The 20001-nt window shown below is 37.2% G+C and overlaps 1 protein-coding gene across 2 annotated transcripts; it reads left to right on the plus strand.

Moving 5' to 3' along the window:
• The first annotated feature begins 3073 nt into the window (after window positions 1-3073).
• On the plus strand, window positions 3074-13485 carry LOC107822518 (uncharacterized). 2 transcript variants are annotated; one of them, XM_075256137.1, is made up of 14 exons: window positions 3074-3373; window positions 3702-4163; window positions 6171-6323; window positions 6440-6652; window positions 6733-6822; window positions 6998-7114; window positions 7772-8041; window positions 8636-8792; window positions 9391-9468; window positions 10102-10202; window positions 11094-11264; window positions 11580-11654; window positions 11917-12024; window positions 12992-13485. In XM_075256137.1, exons 2-14 carry the CDS (start codon window positions 3777-3779, stop codon window positions 13307-13309), a joined length of 2238 nt encoding a protein of 745 aa, XP_075112238.1. In that variant the 5' UTR covers window positions 3074-3373; window positions 3702-3776; the 3' UTR covers window positions 13310-13485. The 2 variants fall into 2 exon arrangements, with proteins under 2 accessions (XP_075112238.1, XP_075112239.1); XM_075256138.1 differs by lacking the exon at window positions 3074-3373 and having other exon boundaries at window positions 3381-4163; window positions 12995-13485.
• The last annotated feature ends 6516 nt before the right edge of the window (window positions 13486-20001 follow it).

Below are 20001 nucleotides of genomic sequence, written 5' to 3' on the forward strand. Positions count from 1 at the left end.
TTTATTTCAATTGTATAAATCTTTATTTTCAGGTCAAATAAAAAAAATTAACTAAAACTTTATTATTTTTAGCAAAAAAAAAATAGCATAAATAATGTAGTTCTATCCAAATTTTATTATAAATTGTATTCGGAAAAAAAATATCTAAATAATTAACATACTTAAAAAGGTAAAAATATATTTTATTTTTAAAAAAATGCCACATATGGTAAATAATCCACGTGGGAAGCGATTGCACCTGCACTCTTTGCCACATCAACGTCCAAGGGGGTACTGGCTCTCAAAAGGCCAAGTTGAGGGGGTAATTAAGACCACAAATAGTTTAAGGTTGTAACTAATAATCCGTATCAAATTTAGGGCGGTGGTAAGGTATTTTGCCTAAATCTATCAAAAAAACAACGTATAATAAAAAAAATTATATACAACAACAACACAGTATAATCCCACTAGTGGGGTCTGGGGAGGGTAGTATGTACGCAGACCTTACCCCTACCCTAGGGTAGAGAGGCTGTTTCCAAATAGACCCTCGACATCGTTCCCTCCAAGAACTCCCCACCTTGCTCTTGGGGTAACTCGAACTCACAACCTCTTGGTTGGAAGTGGAGGTTGTTTACCATTAGAGCAACCTCTATTTTCCTAATAATAATAAAAAATTATATACGTGATACTTATTTGTTTAAATAATATTTTAGTCCCATTAACTTTAAACTTATTTTTAAGAGTTTTTTTAATCCTATCTAAATTTTATATATCAGTAAAATATAGAAAGAAGGGGAGCCTTTGGCGTAACTCGTAAAGTTACTGCCATGTGACCAGGAGGTCACAGGTTCAAGTCGTGAAAACAAGCTCTTACAGAAATACAGGGTAATACTGCATAAAATAGACCCTTGTGGTCCGGCCATTCCCGGTACCCAGCGCTTAGCGAAAGCTTAATGCATCAGTCTGCCTTTTTAATAAAATATCGAAATATCTTAATGCTCTATCTGTTTCAATTTAGATGACACACTTTCCTTATTAATCCATTCCAAAAAGAATGACACATTCTTACAATTGGAAATGATTCAACTTTTAAGCTATTCATTTTCCTATTTTATCTTTAATGATAAGCTTTTATAACCATAATGTAATGATCCCAAAAAGTTTGTACCCTTACACTTTTAAGACCACAAATTTCAAAAGTCTATTTTTTTCTTAAACTTTGAGCCGAGTCAAATCAACTCATTTAAATTGAAACGAAGGGAGTACTTAATAATTAATACTCTCTCCGTTCCAATTTATGAGAACCTCTTTGTCTGAGCACGAAATTTAAGAAAAAAATGAAGACTTTTGAAATTTGTGGTCCTAAACAAAACAAAAAGGGGACAAGAATATTTGTGTGGTTATAAAAGTTTCTTATTAAGTATAGAGTTGTAAGTTTAAGTTAAATTGTTATCAAATTTAGAAAAATAATAATTCTTTTTGGAAATAAGTTAAATTGGAAGAGAGAGAGAGTATTACTATTGTTATCCACGATGTTTGGTCCTCTTTCCCATCATAAATTATGCTTAGGGAGTACTATATAATGGGGACAAATAGATACTGCTGGTTCCCCCAATAATGTTTTTAAATTAATACATTAACCACGCTTATGTCACATGATTTCAACAACTACCACTCCCATTAATCAAACGAAATAATACCTATTGGGTCCCTACCTCACCTCCTTTTCTCTTAATTCCACATTTCACACATTTCTTGCTTTCCGTCTACTGACTTTTACTTGTGTTGATTTGAGCCTGTCCATTAATAGTCACATTTGTTCTTTTCGGTTTGAGAGTTACTCATCTGGAGTAAGACATTCTCGGATATCTGGCACCATATAATTTCGCCGTCGATTCTCGACGAAACTTTTCATCCAACGGTGTATACTTTCTTTTTGGATGAATAGCCAACGTTAGTTAGTCCCACCAACTTGTCCCACTCAATCCTATTTAGTCATAGGCAAGTCCCACTAGGCACTACCTTTCACAATCAATCCTACTGTCTGGTCACCACTAATATTTTTCACTTGCATTTGTTACAATTTATACGGTGGTCGTAATTCAGTAGCGCAGAGGGTTTAAAAAAGAAAAAAAGTTAAAAAATTAAAAGAATTTGTGGCTAGTGTAAATTGAACTAGTGACTTTACAAAGGTTTTGAATTTCCTTGACTATCATAATATGCTTTTGGATTGTGTTAAGGATATTCAAAAAATAACATATAGATATAAAATATAGATTTTGCCCTATAAACAGTATAATTTTTCGACAAAAGGAATTTTCGCTGTCCTAAATCCCCCCTAGGTGGTATATATGAAGCTTATAATGAAATAAACACTTTTGGTTCAAGGGAATTAGGTAAATTATTTCTACATAAATTTTGGAAATAAATTCATCTCGCGTATGGTTGAAAGTATTAGCTAAAATTCATGTTATTTTTAGCTGTTGAGAATTACTTTTCTTGAGCCAATGGTATATCAACTCTTTATCTCCACAAGTAAGAAAAGTTTACGTATACATTACTTTTCCCAATCCCCACACCGAGAATATACTAGATATATTATTATTATCTTATTTAAAAGGTGGAAATAAGTTATTTAAGTTTTATTCCTGCTTACAATTTTAGGATTATAATCATAAGATATCTTGATTTGAGCCAAACGGCTCTATAAAATTTATTGTCTGAAGCATATACAAGCTTGTAATTACAAATAAAATGAAAACTTAAAATTTAAAAATTCCGTATAAAAAAATATTTTTTAATAACAAAATTAAAAAGGAATCCCATGATATTTTTAGGAAAAACAACAACAAACAACATAGTGAAATCTCATAAATGAGGTCTGCGGAGGATAGTGAATACGCAAACCTTACTTATAAATGGGGTTTGAGTGCGGAGGATAGTGAATATGCAAACCTTACCCCTATCCGAGAGAATAGAGAAATTGTTTCCGGAAAACCCTCGGGTCAAGAAGATATTTTTAAGAAATGAACTAGCAAGAAAAAAAATGACATGCTAAGGGTTTCTTCCTTTTTATTTATGTTCTTTTACAAATTACATGGGGTGCAAATACTAGTATCTTGTTCTTGAATTCAATGATCGAGCAAAAAAAAAAAAAGAGAGAGTTCAAATACATAAAACCTTCAAATATGCCAGTATTTGCGTTCTTTATTATGGTGGGTGGAAAAGTACATCAATTATTTGAAGGTGTTGGCAGCCATTAAAGGAGTGGTCTAGACCTTGCTATTTTCTTTATTTGACACGAGGGATATGCTTATCTTAATCATATCTACGAATGTCTCCTTTCACTAAATTAGCAGTTTATCCATTCAACAAAAAGGCTTGTCCCTTTCTTGTAAGTCGACCAAAACAAATTTATTTATAATTTAAACATTTTTAATATAATTTCCTCTCATTTATACTACTTTTTAATTAACAGTAAAAGAAAATTTTAATGTTACGTCCTCTTCAATCAATAAGAAACAATTACTTTGTCTTCTTCTTTAATTAACCAATTACAGCATGCTACGTCAATGTGTAATTAGTGAGCATGCTTAGCTTGTCGTCTGAAAGTTGACCACAAGGATTCCATTCCATATGTCTTAATCAAGTCCTGCTTCTTTCTATTATTATTGGTAGATGAGAAAATTGAAGGTTAATACTCTCTGTCTCCATTAATGCAGTACTACACTTTCTAGCTGCTTTATTAGATTCTGTTCACTTTCTCTGTTGAAGAATAATAGCATTCGCCGGAACATATGGCTGATGATTTTGCAACGTCGGTGGACATGGGGCTTCAGTTAGCTAAACGAATTTACTACGGTAAAAATCCGCCTAAGCCACTGGTAATGGAGAAAAAGTCATCTTTTACAGAGACTAATTACCTGCCGATGGGACCAATGATGTACGCTGTAATTAGGGACCCGTCGATGGTGGATAATCCTGATATTCCGAGCTATCAGCCGTACGTTCACGGTCGTTGTGATCCGCCGGCGTTGATTCCGCTCGACATGCAGGCGATTGGGATGGAGGTGGACTGTTATATGGACACTGCTTTTGTAACGGTCAACGGGAGTTGGCGCGTGCACTGTGTTGCTTCTAGCCGCTGCTGTGATTGTCGCTTCGCTGTACCAATGGGAGAGCAGGTTCTGTATCTTTTGTTTATTTGCAATTTGTCTGCTCTCTTCTGGAAATTGTTCCGTTTCTCTTCCACTATCTCTCACACAATCTTTTTTTTTTAATGGTTCTGTTTCTCTTCCTATGAACGTTGAACTTTTGAGTTTGAGTTTCGTATTCTATTACTGAAGTGTTATTTGAAGTCACTGATTGCGAGATATATGGATTTCTGTTTAATGTTTGATCAAACAAAAATTGAGTTTTTCCATACCCCACGGAATGAACTTGGTTCCATCGAAGAGCTCCGTTCTTTTTCTTTTCAAGGTAAAGAGAGTGATTCTACGAGTTTACCGATGGTTGAAAATTAAGTTCTATGCCCCTGACGGTATAAAAAATACTTATAATCAGTCACTTATTACCTTATCAAAGAATAAAAAGAAAGAAAAGATCACTCATAGTGTGTTTATTAACTTAAATCCGATTGAAAATGCACCAAGGAGGATAATTCTTCTTTCATGGAAGCTAGAGCATTTAAGGAATAAAATCTCTTCTCCGTCCTCTTTCCTTTCTTATGTTTTCGAATGACTTACTAAGTTGGTCGGACAATCAATGATGCCATTCGTTCTAAAATTGCATTTTTTGGGGATTAACTCATACTCATAAGGCAATCTTACCCCTATTTCCCGCAATGGGACAATTTTTGGGTAATTTAGCTCCAACCCTTCTCCATTTTTGTCCCCAAAATGGGGATGAGTAGTGTTCCCTCGGGTACACTATTCATCTCCCCGTTACTATTCATTATTTTTATTTTATTTTATTATTTAATCTTTTAATTTATCTCTTTATATATATATCTAATTATGTTTATGTAATGTCTTTATAATATTAATTTTACACCTTAACTTTGGTGTATAATTTTTATAAATTAATTTTCGTACATTTATTATTTTTACGTAAAATTGTAAGTTAATTTATTATAAGTTATAATTGTACAAAAAATATATAATTATCTCAAAAAATGAATGGTGCAAATATAAAATATTAGATGTTGCTAAAATTGAAAGGTGTGAATATAAAATATTAGATCTTGCAATGATTTCACTTTTATTTGAATTATTAGTTAATCTATAATAATTGCTTATAAATTATATTATTTAAAATTTTATGGAATTGTTTTAATGAAAATTACAAATTAATAAAAATAAAAGATGGAATTTGTTTAATAGAAATTAAAAAATGAAATTGAAATGAAAGATAATAATATAATATAGAAGAGAGAAGAATATAAAAAAGTTTGGTGAAAAAATGGGAGAATGATTGGAGTAAGTTGTCCCCAAAATGGGAAAATTACCATTTTGGGAACAAAAAATGGGGTAAAGGTTGGAGATGCCTAAGGAAAACCAAACATACTGACACCAATTTTTGCCAAGCATTTCTCTTTAGCATGCATGTATACATCAATTAGAATGTTTTTAACGTCTGTAGTTACTTAAGAGTTTTTCTTGATGGAGATGACAATGTATTCTGAAGTAAATAAGACTATTTGGTTAGCTAAATGTGGTGCACATTTGTGAATTCCTCATTTTATCAAAATCAATTCTAGGCATTGCATAGAGAGAAAGAGTCGCAGAAAAATAAAACTATCGCATATGCCCCTAGTTTCTGAGGCTAATATAAGTCTTAAGTCTGCTGGAGAGGGGCGCAAGTTGTATAACCTCATTACCTGATGAATGAGACTACCATGAATAATTGGTAGGTGGCAACATCCAGCTGTGAAACTTTTACATCTCCATACCCTTACCTTCCCAATAGGCCAAATAATTGGTAGTGTCCTCCCAACTGATTTAACCTCTGTGCCACTTCCGCAGTTAACGACCTAGATGTATCATTCAAAACCGGACAAATATATGATATAAGCACTTCACTGTCTAGTTTAAGTTTTGATTATTCTATTACACACTGCTGTTTCACAGGAACTTCTTCTTGATTATGATGTTTGTTCTCTCGTTCTCAAAATAGAATCATTTCTCTGACAGGGTTCAGTTCTAGGTGTGGAAGTTGAAACACCATCAAGATCATATTCTACCCAATTGATTGCATCAAATGATACCAAAGATGCCAGTTTGGTAGCCAATGCTAAAGATGGGTTCTTATTAAAACGCCAGATATACACATTAAAGGTCCCTCAGGTGATTACCATCTCACACTACGAAATTGATTATCTCTGTCTTGCTTTGGCTTTCTTCTTCATTCCTGTTAAGTTTCAAGAAAGGGGCTATATTTGTCTACTTTTGGATCTTTCAAGGTTGCCGGAGGTTCTATTCTCTCCATTAAAGTCAGTTGGTCACAGAAATTACAGTATCAAGATGGTCAATTTTCCTTAAATATACCTTTCAGTTTCCCATGGTATGTCAATCCAGTTGCAAAGCTATTGTGTAAGAAAGAAAGGATTCAGTTGAACGTGAACTCTGGTATGGGGACAGAGATTTTATGCGAAAGTTCCAGTCATCCTTTAAAGGTAAACCGTTTTCAACCTATCTAGTCATGAATATAACAATTGATAATTTTTTTCTAACACCTTTTAGTTTTTCTTTCTAGGAAACAAGACGTCTGGCCGGTAATTTAGGATTTTTATATGAGAGGGAAGTTCGGGCATGGTCAATGAATGACTTCAATTTCTCGTACAAAGTAAGGGCACTTCCTTGGTTCACTTTTTTACTTCTTTCCTTGCCCTTGGTTTGAATGACAAGGGGTACTTGGACCTGCTTTGTGTACTATTTGTTTTTCATTAGTCATTTTGTTTTCTCTCCTTTATTTCGAAGAGCTTCATAAATCCTCATTAATACATGCATATTACCTTCAGGGCCCTTCAAGCGACATCCATGGGAGTGTGCTCCTGAACTCTCCATCTATGCTTGATTTTGATCAGAGAGAAATGTTTTGCGTCTGTCTTCACCCACCAACTGTCAATAGGAAGAAGGTTTGTTAGCCTTGTTATAACTTAATGTTTTGAATGTGAATCAATTTTTTATCAAAATGTAATTTTGACTTTGATCCCTGAATCCTAAAAATGTTATATTTTCGTCACACTGCATGTTCAACTAAGTGTTATTCTTGATTCTGCTGTACATATTAAGCTAAGATCCAGCCAAACCAGATCAAGCTTGCCAAATCAGAAAAATAGGTGAAAAAGGAAAGGATTTTGTTAACTCTTCGTCACTGTGGACTTTATCATTGGAAACTACAGTTCATAGGACATCTAAACTACCTTTTACATCTTGTCTCCTTTGGCATGTGGCAGAATACTTATGTAGATTTGCCTTCAAATTTGCAGCTTGAACTTAAAGCTCAAGCTCAACTCAGCCTCACCTCTTACTGTACATAGTATTAATTGTTTCTATTGTCATCTTGAATCTGTCTCTATTTACCTCTCTTTGCTAAGCGCTGTTGGAGTTTTGGACTATGATTCATGCACAATTTTGTTAGCTCTCTCTCTCTCTCTCTCTCTCTCTCTCTCTCTCTCTCTCTCTCTCTCTCTCTCTCTCTTTTAAATTGGAAAAAGTTTTATTATATTGAAAAGAAAAACTTTTACCAATCTGTTCTTGGGTACTTAATGGCCATATTGTTGATTTTGTAGGTTTTCCGGAAGGAAGTGGTATATATTGTTGATATAAGTGCAAGCATGCAAGGAAAGCCTCTTGAGAATGTTAAAGCTGCACTACTGGCTGCCCTCTCTAATCTCAATCCAGCGGATACTTTTAACATCATAGCTTTCAATGGGAAAAGCTTATTGTTCTCATCATCCATGGTGCCATCGGGGAAGGAGTCAATCGGAAAAGCAATTCAGTGGATTGATCAAAATATTGTAGCTGATGGAAGTACTGTCATTGCCCTGCCGCTAAACCAGGTGATTATGACATTCTGGTCAAGATGGCAAATCTACTTATTGGCTCTTTCCTTTAGATATTATATATTCAGGCTAAGTAGTGTGACTTTCATTTACTATGAACTGGCATGATAATACCTATTATTTTCTAGAGAAGACTACTGCACGGAAAGCGCAATTAAGCAGAACTTCTATTTGCGTCCTAGTTGGCTCAGTTACAGATCTTGTAGTTTTTTGGGGGGTTAGTTTGATTCTGACTATGTGTAGAGGATATGCATGTACTGGGAGGACGAAATAATTGAACAAAAAGCTCATGTGGATGATGCATCCTAAATTGACTCATGATGTGTTCAATTTGATAGAGAGGATTTTAAGGTCATTTGTTAATACTCAATTGATGCAGCGGCTTAGAATAGGACGGTTGCTACTAGCTCTAACTGTTTGATCCTTGTATCCCTTTTATTTACCAAGTTAATTGTCCCAAATTTTATCGCACCACACATGTAATATTATGATGGGATTTACTTGATCAAAAGATGTGGAATTATGTTGATTTCACATTTTTTTGGCACATTTTAGTCTCATAATTTCTCCTTGTAAACTCCTTCAAGTCAGGCAATAGAGATGCTATCAAAAAATGGTGATTCAATTCCTCTTGTTTTTTTAATCACTGATGGGTCTGTTGGAGATGAAAGAGAAATTTGTGAAACCTTGAGGGGACAGTTGATGAAGAGAGGCTTGAAAGCTCCACGAATTTCGACCTTTGGCATTGGTGGGTTTGTGTTTCTTTCACATCTCTAAATTACTTTCTACCCCTGCTTCAATAGCGATTCTCAATGTGCTTAATTATACATCAGTTAGGTCTAGACTAGTTCATCATTTTGTCTCTGAATAACCATGTAGTTGAGACAGAAACTGAATTGCAATCACGCTGAATTTTAAATAAGAGAAGCATATATAAAAGCTTAAGAGGGAGTTCCCTTCAAGTCATATCAATATGGGAACTTTTTCTTTAAAAAAAAATACCAGAATGAGAGAAACTAGTACACATAGTTCCTCTAGACAAGTCTTAAAGTGTATGTTAACTATCCATGTCTTTAAGAATATTGCATATAATCCATGTCTAAGATTATCGAGTTTCACGTCATGCTGTGTCCGTTGACAGCAATGTAGATCATGTTAAATTTTCTTATTGCCTTATCTTATGTCTTTTTATTGTCATACAAGAATTTGTGTTGCTTTACTTGCTGTGTGCTTATTTATGTCCCTTTGTTGTTCTCATCCTGTCATCTGCAGCAGCTAGCTTATTTTTCTCGATAAGTGAGCTTAAGTAGTTCTGTTTCTCAAACTTTTTTTCAATGCACTCTCAGGTTTATACTGTAATCACTACTTCTTGCAAATGCTTGCTCAGATGGGGGGAGGTTACTATGATGCTGCATATGATGTAGGTGCGTTCAATTCTACAATGTCGCATCTTTAGTATTTCTGTTTACTTTCTCAGGGCAATAATTTGTGCATTTAACCAACAGATTTTATTTTATGCTCGAGTTGCAACGACTAACTTGTTGAACCTCGTCAAGGCTTACTAAGTAATTGCAGAAAAGCCATTCATGGACTCTAATTACATTTGAAGTTTCCTTCTGTTTAGGATAAACTTAAACAGAAGCTAATATTTTGGCAAAAATATATGCCAAGACTGCTATTGTCGATAAATAACATAGCCAAAATGTTGAAATATCAAAAGCAGCTTTACATGTCATGAAGATCAGCTTTAAATATAATGGAAAAATAGAAGATAAAATCTGTAGCTTCTTTCTTCACTAATCACATCTTTAGGTGTCTCAACGTGTCGATGGAGTGAGTATCCTCCTTATATTCCGGTCTTAGAAAGATGTCCTGGAGTTTTTTTTTTTTTTAAAAAAAAGAAGAAAAAAAGAAAGAAAGATGTTCTGGAACTGTTACGTGTTATCACCCTCAGCCCAAAAGGTTCTTACAATTGCCTTTTATTTAATACAACATGATTCGATGTACTTGAATTGTGACTAATGATTTTAGTTCTTCACATCAATTTACATGATCAGACTCAATCAGTTCTCGGCTGGAAAGACTATTTAACAGCACATCATCAGTCATTCTTGCGGACCTGAGAATCGATGCCTTGGAAAATCTTGATTCATTTGAGGTATATAAACAACTACATTTTCTTTATAACCTGAGGGGATAGAAGAATATCCAAAGGGTAAATAGTTAATTTTGCCCCATCGCTGCTTTCAAAGTATCACTCTCATAAAATTTCCACTATAGAATACACTGCTTAATTTTATTTTATTTTATTTTTTAACCATATTATGGTCCTTATGGTATAAAGCGTAGAATTCAATAAAAAGCACAACTTTTCTCTTTTCTGCTATGCAGTTCTTTTGGTTATTCTATGAATTCTTGAATATATGCTTTTCTAAGCCGAGGGTCTATTGGAAACAGCCTCTCTATCCTCACAAGGTAGGGGTAAGGTCTGCGTACACACTACCCTCCCCAGACCCCACGGTGTGGGATATTACTGGGTATGTTGTTGTTGTATGAATTCTTGAATATGTAACTTCTTTCAGGCATAAAGATTACTGGAAGCTTAAAAGAAATCTTGTCTAAAAATGTGATTTCTGTATGACCTGAACTTAGCCTCAGGTGGTATAGGCTGGTACTTCTATAGAAGAGAGTCAGGATCACTCGTTTCATCTTCTGTCTGTGCCCCCCCCCCCCCCAGTAGAAATCTTGTCTAAAAATGTGATTTCTGTATGACCTGAACTTAGCCTCAGGTGGTATAGGCTGGTACTTCTATAGAAGTGGTCACCTTCTCACTCAGCTTTTCTCATTCCTACTTCTGTGCCACCAACCACCCCCCCCCCCCCCAAAAAAATCCCCAACCACCACCAAAGAAAAAAATAAAAAAGGATATAGAATATTTTTGGTTAATGTTCTTGTAGGAAATTTAACTTAATCAGCGGCATCATAAGTGCCCTTATTTCTATTTACTCTGCCACCTATCTGACAGTTCTAACCACTGTCCTTTTTGCAGCTATATCCATGTTATCTTCCAGACCTGTTGTCTTCAAGACCACTGATTGTATCTGGCAGATTATTCGGGAACTGTCCTGACTCTGTTAAAGTCAGCGGCACTTTAGCAGATTCGAGCAATTTCGTGGTCGATGTCAAAGTACAAAAAGCAAAGGATTTTCCTTTGGAAAGGGTAAGGTCTTCCGTCTTGAATTCCTTACTGTAAATGCTAATTTGCTTTACCTATGAAGAGGAGGAACTCATAAGAAAAAGTAATTTGTATATGTGGTAGTTTAGCTTTTCCTGGATTTCGTTCTTTCATGCATTCTCTATGAGAACAGGCTTGTTCTATAAACCATCTAGCTTTTTATTCCCTATATTTAATCGAACAGATATTACATTTGTATTTTTGTTGTGTCTGCATGCTTACATGAACCTTGCTGGAACTGCAGAAAGATGCAATCTTCCACCATTTAAAGTTTGAACTTATGCGTGTTTCTTTACACAGGTTTTTGCAAGGAGACAAATCAAAATACTAACTGCCAATGCCTGGTGTTCCGGAAGCAAGCAACTGGAGGAGAAGGTCTGTCTAATGAATCTTGAGTTCTTATACTGTTGCATATAAATAAGTTTGATAAATGATCACATGTTCACTGCAAATCCTTGCAACTTTTAAGAACTTAATATTCGTGTTTTGGACCTATAGGTCAATCCTTAGCAGCTCGTGCGTATTTCTTTATTCTTTTGGTGCTTTTGATCCTATTTATGCAACATCTTTGTGTGAAAATCACTATTACTTTTTCTTTATGGTATTATGCTCACTTAAACTATATTTCTGCTTCTAGGTTGTGAAAATGAGCTTGCAAACAGGAGTGCCTTCGGAGTATACCAACTTGATTTTGGTTGAAAATAAAAAGGAGAGGCAGACCTCTAAATTAGAGGTAGCAGATGAGGTATGCTTTGGTTTGACCGGTCTGTCAAGGTCTAATTTGACTTTTGTTTGATTTAAAGCTCAGGGGTGGCTCAAGAGTAGGCTAGTAAAGCATTTGCTTTAGACCCCCTAAATTTTGGGGCCCCAAAAATATATTTAATTGTGGATTTACTATCTTATTTTCACTTAGACAATATTGAAGTTTATAGAAAAACGAAAAAGAAAATACAAATTTCTTATAAAAATGGAAAGAAAGACTATCTGTTTTTTAACAATAGAAATATTTTAGAACTTTGAATTAAGATACTCAAATCTTCATATTGATAAATAACATTTTTTACAATAAAATTCAAAGTAACGAATTATAAATAAGTGGCTAACATCTTATTAATTTGAATTTTCTTACCAATGTGAATATTAATATTATATTTTATAAGATAACTATACTATAGACAAAAAAAAAAAAAGGAAACCAATATAATATTAATACTATATTTTACAAGATAACTATACTATAGACCAAAAAAAATAAAATATTATGGCCCCTTATTAAAATTTGGCTTTAGGCCACGAGTTTTATTGCGACGCCTTTATTAAAACTCTTTAAGATTTGAAAATGATCTGATTCGTATATCATTTTGACCAGTATAAGGTAATTATAACTGGACATATACTTCTGTACATGTAAACTAGCTTTCTTGTGTTTTTTGTATGTCCATGATTATCAAAATCTTCTAAACTGCAATAATGCATTAAGTTACTTAAGGAATCTGTTAATGAAAATTAAGCCTCTCGCTTTAATTGATGAGACCACAATTTTGTGGTAGAGATTAGATTTATGGAGTAAACATCTATAATACAATACTCCTAGTTTGCTCGATCGAGGAGATATAGTGATAAGTGCGAAACAGACATCCGACCCCTAGATCTTCCCCCAATTCTTTAGCCTTCAAATGCTGATTTGTTCCTGAACTTTTCATGATATGCAGAAGACCTCTGACTTGAATGTCAAGAAAATCATATACCTTCGAGCGCTAGGTTTTGGTTTCGGCAACTTGAAGGCTACAATGAACAATCTTCCTGTGGAAGCAGCAGAACCCAAATTGCATGAAACTTCAGAAATGGTATTTGCAGCTGCTTCAAGCTTATGCGGCAAACTATGTGACTGTTGTTGTTGCATGTGTTTCATACAGTTCTGTTCTCGGGTTAACGATCAATGTGCTGTTACTTTAGCACAACTTTGTACAGCACTTGCTTGTTTTGAGTGTTTTAGTTTTTGTTGTGAAGTCTGTGGAGAATGCGGCTAATGGCAGCAACTACATAACCAGATCAGGTGTACCAGATATGTTGTTGGATCGTCATTTCTTATATGTATATAGTTGTAATAAGATACTTGAAGAAATAAAATATAGAAGCTGAGAGTGTAAATTTACAACTTCAAGTTGCGAGTCGACTGCTGCAAGAGTGGTCACTTAACTAGTCATTTTTTGTCTTATATTGACGTATTATCTTTGTCATTTTTCGTGTATAATCTTTAAAGTGAACGAGAGCCTTGAGCAACAGGAACATTATCTCCATGTGATCAATAGGTCACGGGATTGAGTTGTGAAATTAGTCATGATGCTTGTGTCTGCCTATATGAAATTCCCCTGAGGTGTCAGGATGCTTCGTGCACTGGCCTACCCTTTTTTATAATCTTTTTCAATTGATGAGTCGATTACATGTAAGGATTAAATTATAAGGTTCGTGATGTTATTGAATGGCGAAATAATGTTCTTCCAAGTCTAAAATAAATTTAACATGTGTTGTACTCTTTTATAGAAAATCACGTAAGGTCCATATATTACAAAACGTTGTATAAATTTTTGAACTATTGTTCGATTAAGTTTTTCATCCATCTATCATACTATTGAAAGCAGTAGGGCTTGAATGGTAGTGTCTGTTTACCCTAAAATTCGAGTAACAATCTTATATAGTGGTTTTAAAGATATGTGATTTAATCCAATACTTATTGACAAACAAAGAATTAAATAGATAAGTTGGAGAATGAAATAAGTCAAATCAGTGCACAAGCTAAATCTCGACCTCGACCTATGACAGTCTCGAGGTGGGATAGTAAGAACAACGAATTATAAGGCGACTCTGATGAACAATAAGCAAAAAAGGTGATGAACATATATTTCTTATCAATGAACCATCCGTTACAAATGAATGAGCTCCCCTTTATATAATAGGCGAGTCCTAAATAAGATACACTTCTAATTACAGTAGGAAATCATATTGGACAGCTGTCTAATCGCCAAGGAACAATCCGTTCCGAATTTACGTCGTGATCTTCGGGCCGTTGCGGGTATCTCGCTCTTTCTGTTACTAAATCATAACGGTATTATCTCGAAGTAGGCCTTCTTCCGACCTCGGCAAATGATATCGACCTCGACCTCAATATTGGAAAGGAGCTTTGACCCCGAGCTCGGCGTCCTGGCCTCCCGACGTGGTATCACTTTTTCCATCGAAGAGCGAAATCGGGTAGCACCGATTTCCACCGTATACAGATAGTCCCCTCGTTTTTTAGAATAAAATGACAAGAAACGACTTGAACCTCGATTTTCTGGAGGCCATGATGATGATGTCATTCCCATGACGTAAGCTCTCGGGGTGACCGAAACGTCCCATCAGTTCGTTTCCCCAAAACATTAAATGTTTGCCAGTAGCGGTCGGCCACTAGCGCTGCCGAACCGTCACCGTGCGCCTTAAATACAGGGTTTCTATTTGAATCAAAGACTTTGCTTCCACCTTCAAATTTTCTTGATCTCTTCCTTTCTTCATCTCTTCTCTTTCACTACCTGTTGATCCACCCCTTTTAGCACAAAAAAATATCAGACTCCACTTCTTTCCGCTTCCTCCAACCTGAACCAATGGCGAAAACCTCCAAAATTGTTCCTCAAAAGGAGAAAGCTTCCTCCTCTTATTCCCGACCGGCCGACGATAAAATGTCGACCCTTCACGAGATTTTTCCCGGCCCTTGTGTTACAAAGAACGATTTCAAAATCAAGAATTTCCCATCCAACCCCGGCCGATGTGAGCACGTGTCGAGATATATTTGCTCGATAACGGAGAAACACCTCGAGGCTATAAAGAGGGATTGTGGTTGGGGGTACGAGGTCGTGGTACAGATCCCCGCTCCCGAGGAGAGTATCACCACTTATGTGGAGGGGTTCCTAAGTGTCTACACTTACCCTTTCACACTGGGTCCCATCAATCCAGTCATCATTGATTTCTGCAAGAGGTAATAGGTCACCCTCGGCCATATTCACCCCTCGGTCTGGCGCATAGTGATCATGCTCTATTTTTTTTCCAGCAAGGCCGAGGGGTTGGAGTTCACCCTCAACCATCTCATTCGATTATATCGACCTCAGCTTTTCCGAGGGTTGATCAAGCTCCAACACTGGTCGACCAAGGTCTTTTTTGCTAGCAATGACGAAGATAAATATCAGGGTTGGATTTGCCGATTCATGCGAGTGAGGACCTGCGACATCATCCCAGAGGAGAAAATGCCGTTCCCAGAGAAGTGGAACCCCGAACGTAAGTGAAGTTTTTACCCATTAGTCTTCGTACTCCGTTTTTGCATTATGTGATGCCTTCATTTATTTCACAGCGGTTGCTTGGATGCCTCATGCAGTCACCGACCTCGAAGACTGGGTTCAGAAACTAGCCTTGACCTCCTCTTATGCCGAGCGCCGCTGGCATGACTTGGCGAGGGGCAGATGGGAAGCCAAACATCATGGTAAGTTCATCTTGCAAGATTTTGATGCTTTCCTCTTTATCGGAGATGCCTCTTTACTCATACTTGATTTTCCTTCATGCAGGCATTGGAGATATCTCTGAAATGAGGCCGGCCCCGCCTGAGGAAGAGATCGCGTCTCCGATTTCGAAATCGAAGAAAGATAATAAGAGGAAAATGGTCTCGAAGCCCGAGGACCCCTAAGATAAAAAGGCTCGAGCTCGAAGACGCAGGAGAAATCTCATTCCTGTGGATATAGAATCGGTCCACCAGCTGGATGAAGAATAAGAAGACAAGGGTGAAGACTCGGCGCTGGTGGTTTGAGCTAGGAAGCCGGTGAAGCTGCCAAGACCTCCGAGCCGGAGACCCTGCCTCGTGATGAGGAGGCTTCGAATAAAGATGTGGGAAAAACCCCTAAATCGCCTGAGGTCGAGATTGTTCCTCGACTATCGACAAGCACATCGGAGGGGGCAGGTTTCGAGATTCCCAGGGATGAATAGAGCACCCCGAGTGATTTGCTCAGGGCCATGACAATAGGTCACTCTCTCTCTCTACTGGCTTATTCTGAGGAGGCCATAAGGGAGGCTCGGGCTCTGCAAATGCCTGACTTAGGCGGAGTCCCCAATGAAGAAGATCCCTTCCGGGATTGCTTTACCGGGGTTGATGACGCCGCCGATCTCAACGACGCATCTACCCTTTTCGAAGAGTCTCAACGCCTTTTATCTCGAGTAAGCATTAATTCCTGTCGTTGCAATTTTCTTTTCCTTCTTCTCCCTTTACCCTAACTTGTATCTTTCTTTCTATGTAGGCTTTCACCAAGTTTAGGGCCGACCTGAGCCAATGTGAGGTCGAGCTCCAGAAGACCTCAGAGGAGAGGAACGCTTTGGAACTCTTTTACAGTCAAAAGGAGGAGGAGCTCAGGGACCTTCGGGCACACTTGGATAAGGCTTGTAAGCATGAGGCCGAGCTAGACAAACAAGTAACTATCATTTTGAAAGAGTACGGTCTACTCGACCCAATTGTGGAGGCTAACACTTTAGTATCTCAATTACAGGAAAAACTGGAAAGGATCGAGCTGCTTCGAGGGGAAGTCGATCAAATCAAAACTGACTGTGATCGATGGAAGGAGAACATGGACAGCCTTGCTGCGGAGAAAGAGGCTGCTTTGGCCAAACTGGCATTGGCCGAGGCCCTACTTCGGGGAGCTAAAGAGAAAAATTTAGCCCAGGCCAAAAGGATCAACGTGCTCGAGGTCAAGCTTGCTGAGGCCAAGGCAGAGGTCGGGGAGACGAAGATCGCGGCTGAAAAAACCATTGTTGTATACTTGGCCGATGCTGAGGCTGCTCAAACGTAGCTAAGGGAGGCCTCTGACTGAAAGCGACGAAGCAATGATTTGGCTATGTGCCAATCCCGGAGGGAGACCCTCGAGGAAATCCACGCTCGAGGTTACGACCTCTCTGAAGAGATAGCTCAAGCTAAGGCACTTGAAGCTGATGCCAGATTTCTCATCTCCTCCTCCGACGATAATGATGAAGGCAGCCAAGGCGGGTCTAACAATGAGAGGGGCCTGAAGGAGAAGATGCTCCCGAGGAAGAAACTAGCCCCGTGCATAGTTAGGATTTTTTCTTTTTCTTTTTGTAAGACATCTATCGATATCTTGTACATATCTTTTTTTCAAATATATAAATGAAACTTTCTCTTAAATGCCTACTCGAACTTTGCCTTGCAAAATTTTAGCATAATCTTATGCTTTGAACGGTGTATTCGAGACTTTGTCTCGAGTGGCTTCCTTGATGTTACCATGGTCGAGTTCGAATAAGGTTTGAACTTTGAGGCATAGACCCTTAAGGGTTTGTGTCGGATAACGGTGAGTCCCCGAACCATAATCAAGTTATTGTTTATTTGGTCTTGGGATAATCGAACCCTTGGCTTTGGATTAAGAAAGAACAAGATCTCGAACTCTAAGTGTATTGGCCCTTAGGCTCTTTTGGATCAGGCCGTTATGGCCTCTAAAAGATGGCTACTATTCCTCTATTTTGGCTTTAAAATACTTAGTGAAAATTTCTCTATGCCTTAGCATGCATTTTTTACCCATTGAGTTTTCTGAGGGTTCGATGTCAATCGAAACCCTTCTACTTTTTGCGCCTTAGCACGTTTGTGTTAAGATAATTTTGATACCTCTTAAGGTTTTTCGAAGTCTGATTTTATCGAAGCCCTTTTATTATTTGCCGAGGGTATCCTTTTTAACCGGGTTTTCGAAGAACTCGAAGACCTATTTTGATTGCGGGGTTCGGACATCTTCGAGCCACATTAATTTGGCCGTAGCCTTTGGGTATGCCTCTTGGGCTTATTTCCCAATAACACTTCGAACTTGTTCAAGGTGTTAGTCTCCGAGAAAGATGGCCTTGGCCTATAGATCGAGGGGTGCCTCTTTGAGGTCTTATGAATTCGAGTTTAGATAACTCAAATATGTTGACTGTTGATGACAGTCCCCAAGTATTGGAGGTATATTTGCACTTGGCCCTTGAGCCATTTCTCACAAAATCATAAGTGTGGAGCTCATATAGTAGAAAATTTTCTTTGAGACACAAAGTGTTTGATATAGAAAGAATGCTTCTTTGAATAATTCATACATGCATACATGTTTTTCCATAGGGGCTCGACTAATCTATATGGACACGATTCATTCGACCGTTTGGCCCATTACAAGGTTTCCCTATCAAGACCCTGTGACATGAAGTATTTTTCTCAAAATATAACCCCCGAGGGTGATGCCCCCTAGTATTCGAGGTTAATTGAAAAGAAGCCTTGGATATTGTTGAATTTTCCTCAGGTAGCACATAATTATTACCTCGTTAAAAACCTCACCGGAAAAACCCATTTGGGATAAAAAGCGTTCTAAGGGAAAAATAGTGCAATGCGTGCTTTAAAACCTAAGGTCTTCATGCTGAAGCGTTTTCTTGACGTCTTCCATCGAACACCTGCAATAAGTTAGTATCAAATACAGATGGAAAAGGGAGAAAGTCATACCTTAGCGATAATATCGTTTGAGTAGTGATACGTTCCAATTGTTTGGCAATTGTTCGCCCTCCATTGTGCCAAGTTTGTATGATCCCTTTCCGTCAATACTGAGAACTCGATATAGTCCTTTCCAATTTGGGCCTAGTTTTCCTTTGTCTCGGTCTCGAGTATTGAGGGTGACTTTCCTTAGAACTAAGTCCCCAATTCTGAAGTGGCGAAGGTTGGCTCTTCTATTGTAATATCTCTCGATTCTTTGTTTCTGTGCAGCCATCCGAACAAGCACAACTTCTCATTTTTCATCCAATAGTTTGAGGCTAGTATTCATAGCCTCGTAATTTGATTCTTTCATTGTATGTCAAAATATGGCGCTAGGTTCCCCGACCTCGACTATAATTAAGGCCTCAGAGCCATATACTAAGGAGAACAGGGTTGCCCCCGTGCTGGACTTCGATGTCGTTCGATACACCCAAAGATCTTCGGGTAGAACTTCTCTCCATTTCCCCTTAGCGTCGTTCAACCTTTTCTTTAAGTTTTGAATGATAGTCTTGTTCGTCGATTCGGCCTATCTGTTTTCACGTAGATGATACAACATCGATAAGATCCTTTTTATTTTGTTTTCTTCGAGGAATTCTGTTACATTGTTGCCGAGAAATATAAGGAACAGAGCAAGAGACTCCAAGAAAGCACACTAAATCATAGATACGAAAGTTTCCCTACAAAGGGGTTGGCTTCAACAACCCATAAGGGACGACTTGACAAGCTACACAAATAGTTAATTTGCTTATAGTCGCAAATGTTTTCCTACAAAAGGGGATGGTTTCAACAACCCATAAAGGACGGCTTGTTAAGCTACACAACTCAGAAAACTTTCGTACTATAACCAACGTTAGCTGTTTATAACTCAGAAAACTTTCGTACTACAATAAGCTAACTTTCTTAGAGTATTATTACTCTATTTTCATACATGGACCAGCCTTTCCATCCATTCGAAAGAAAGAACAAGAGGGAAATTTAGAAAGCACTCATATGTAATATATCACAAAAGATTTACAAAGGTTACCAGATGATCTTACAACTACTATAAGGCCTCCTTTATATAGGACTAGGAGGTTACTACAAGACAAACTTACATTACAAAATAAACCTATCTTACATGGTAAACTTATCTACAAGTGGGTCCCTCTTGGCATGTGAAAG

This window comes from Nicotiana tabacum, chromosome 6 (genome assembly GCF_000715075.1).
Source record: "Nicotiana tabacum cultivar K326 chromosome 6, ASM71507v2, whole genome shotgun sequence".
NCBI lineage: Eukaryota > Viridiplantae > Streptophyta > Magnoliopsida > Solanales > Solanaceae > Nicotiana > Nicotiana tabacum.

What these genes read in the sequence shown, in the direction of transcription:
- LOC107822518 (XM_075256137.1), top strand. Translation starts at nt 3,777, where the DNA reads ATGGCTGATGATTTTGCAACGTCGGTGGACATGGGGCTTCAGTTAGCT. An exon ending in ACTTCAATTTCTCGTACAAA is followed by an intron (nt 6,823 to 6,997) that starts GTAAGGGCACTT and finishes TATTACCTTCAG; the next exon opens with GGCCCTTCAAGCGACATCCA. An exon ending in CAACTGTCAATAGGAAGAAG is followed by an intron (nt 7,115 to 7,771) that starts GTTTGTTAGCCT and finishes TTGATTTTGTAG; the next exon opens with GTTTTCCGGAAGGAAGTGGT.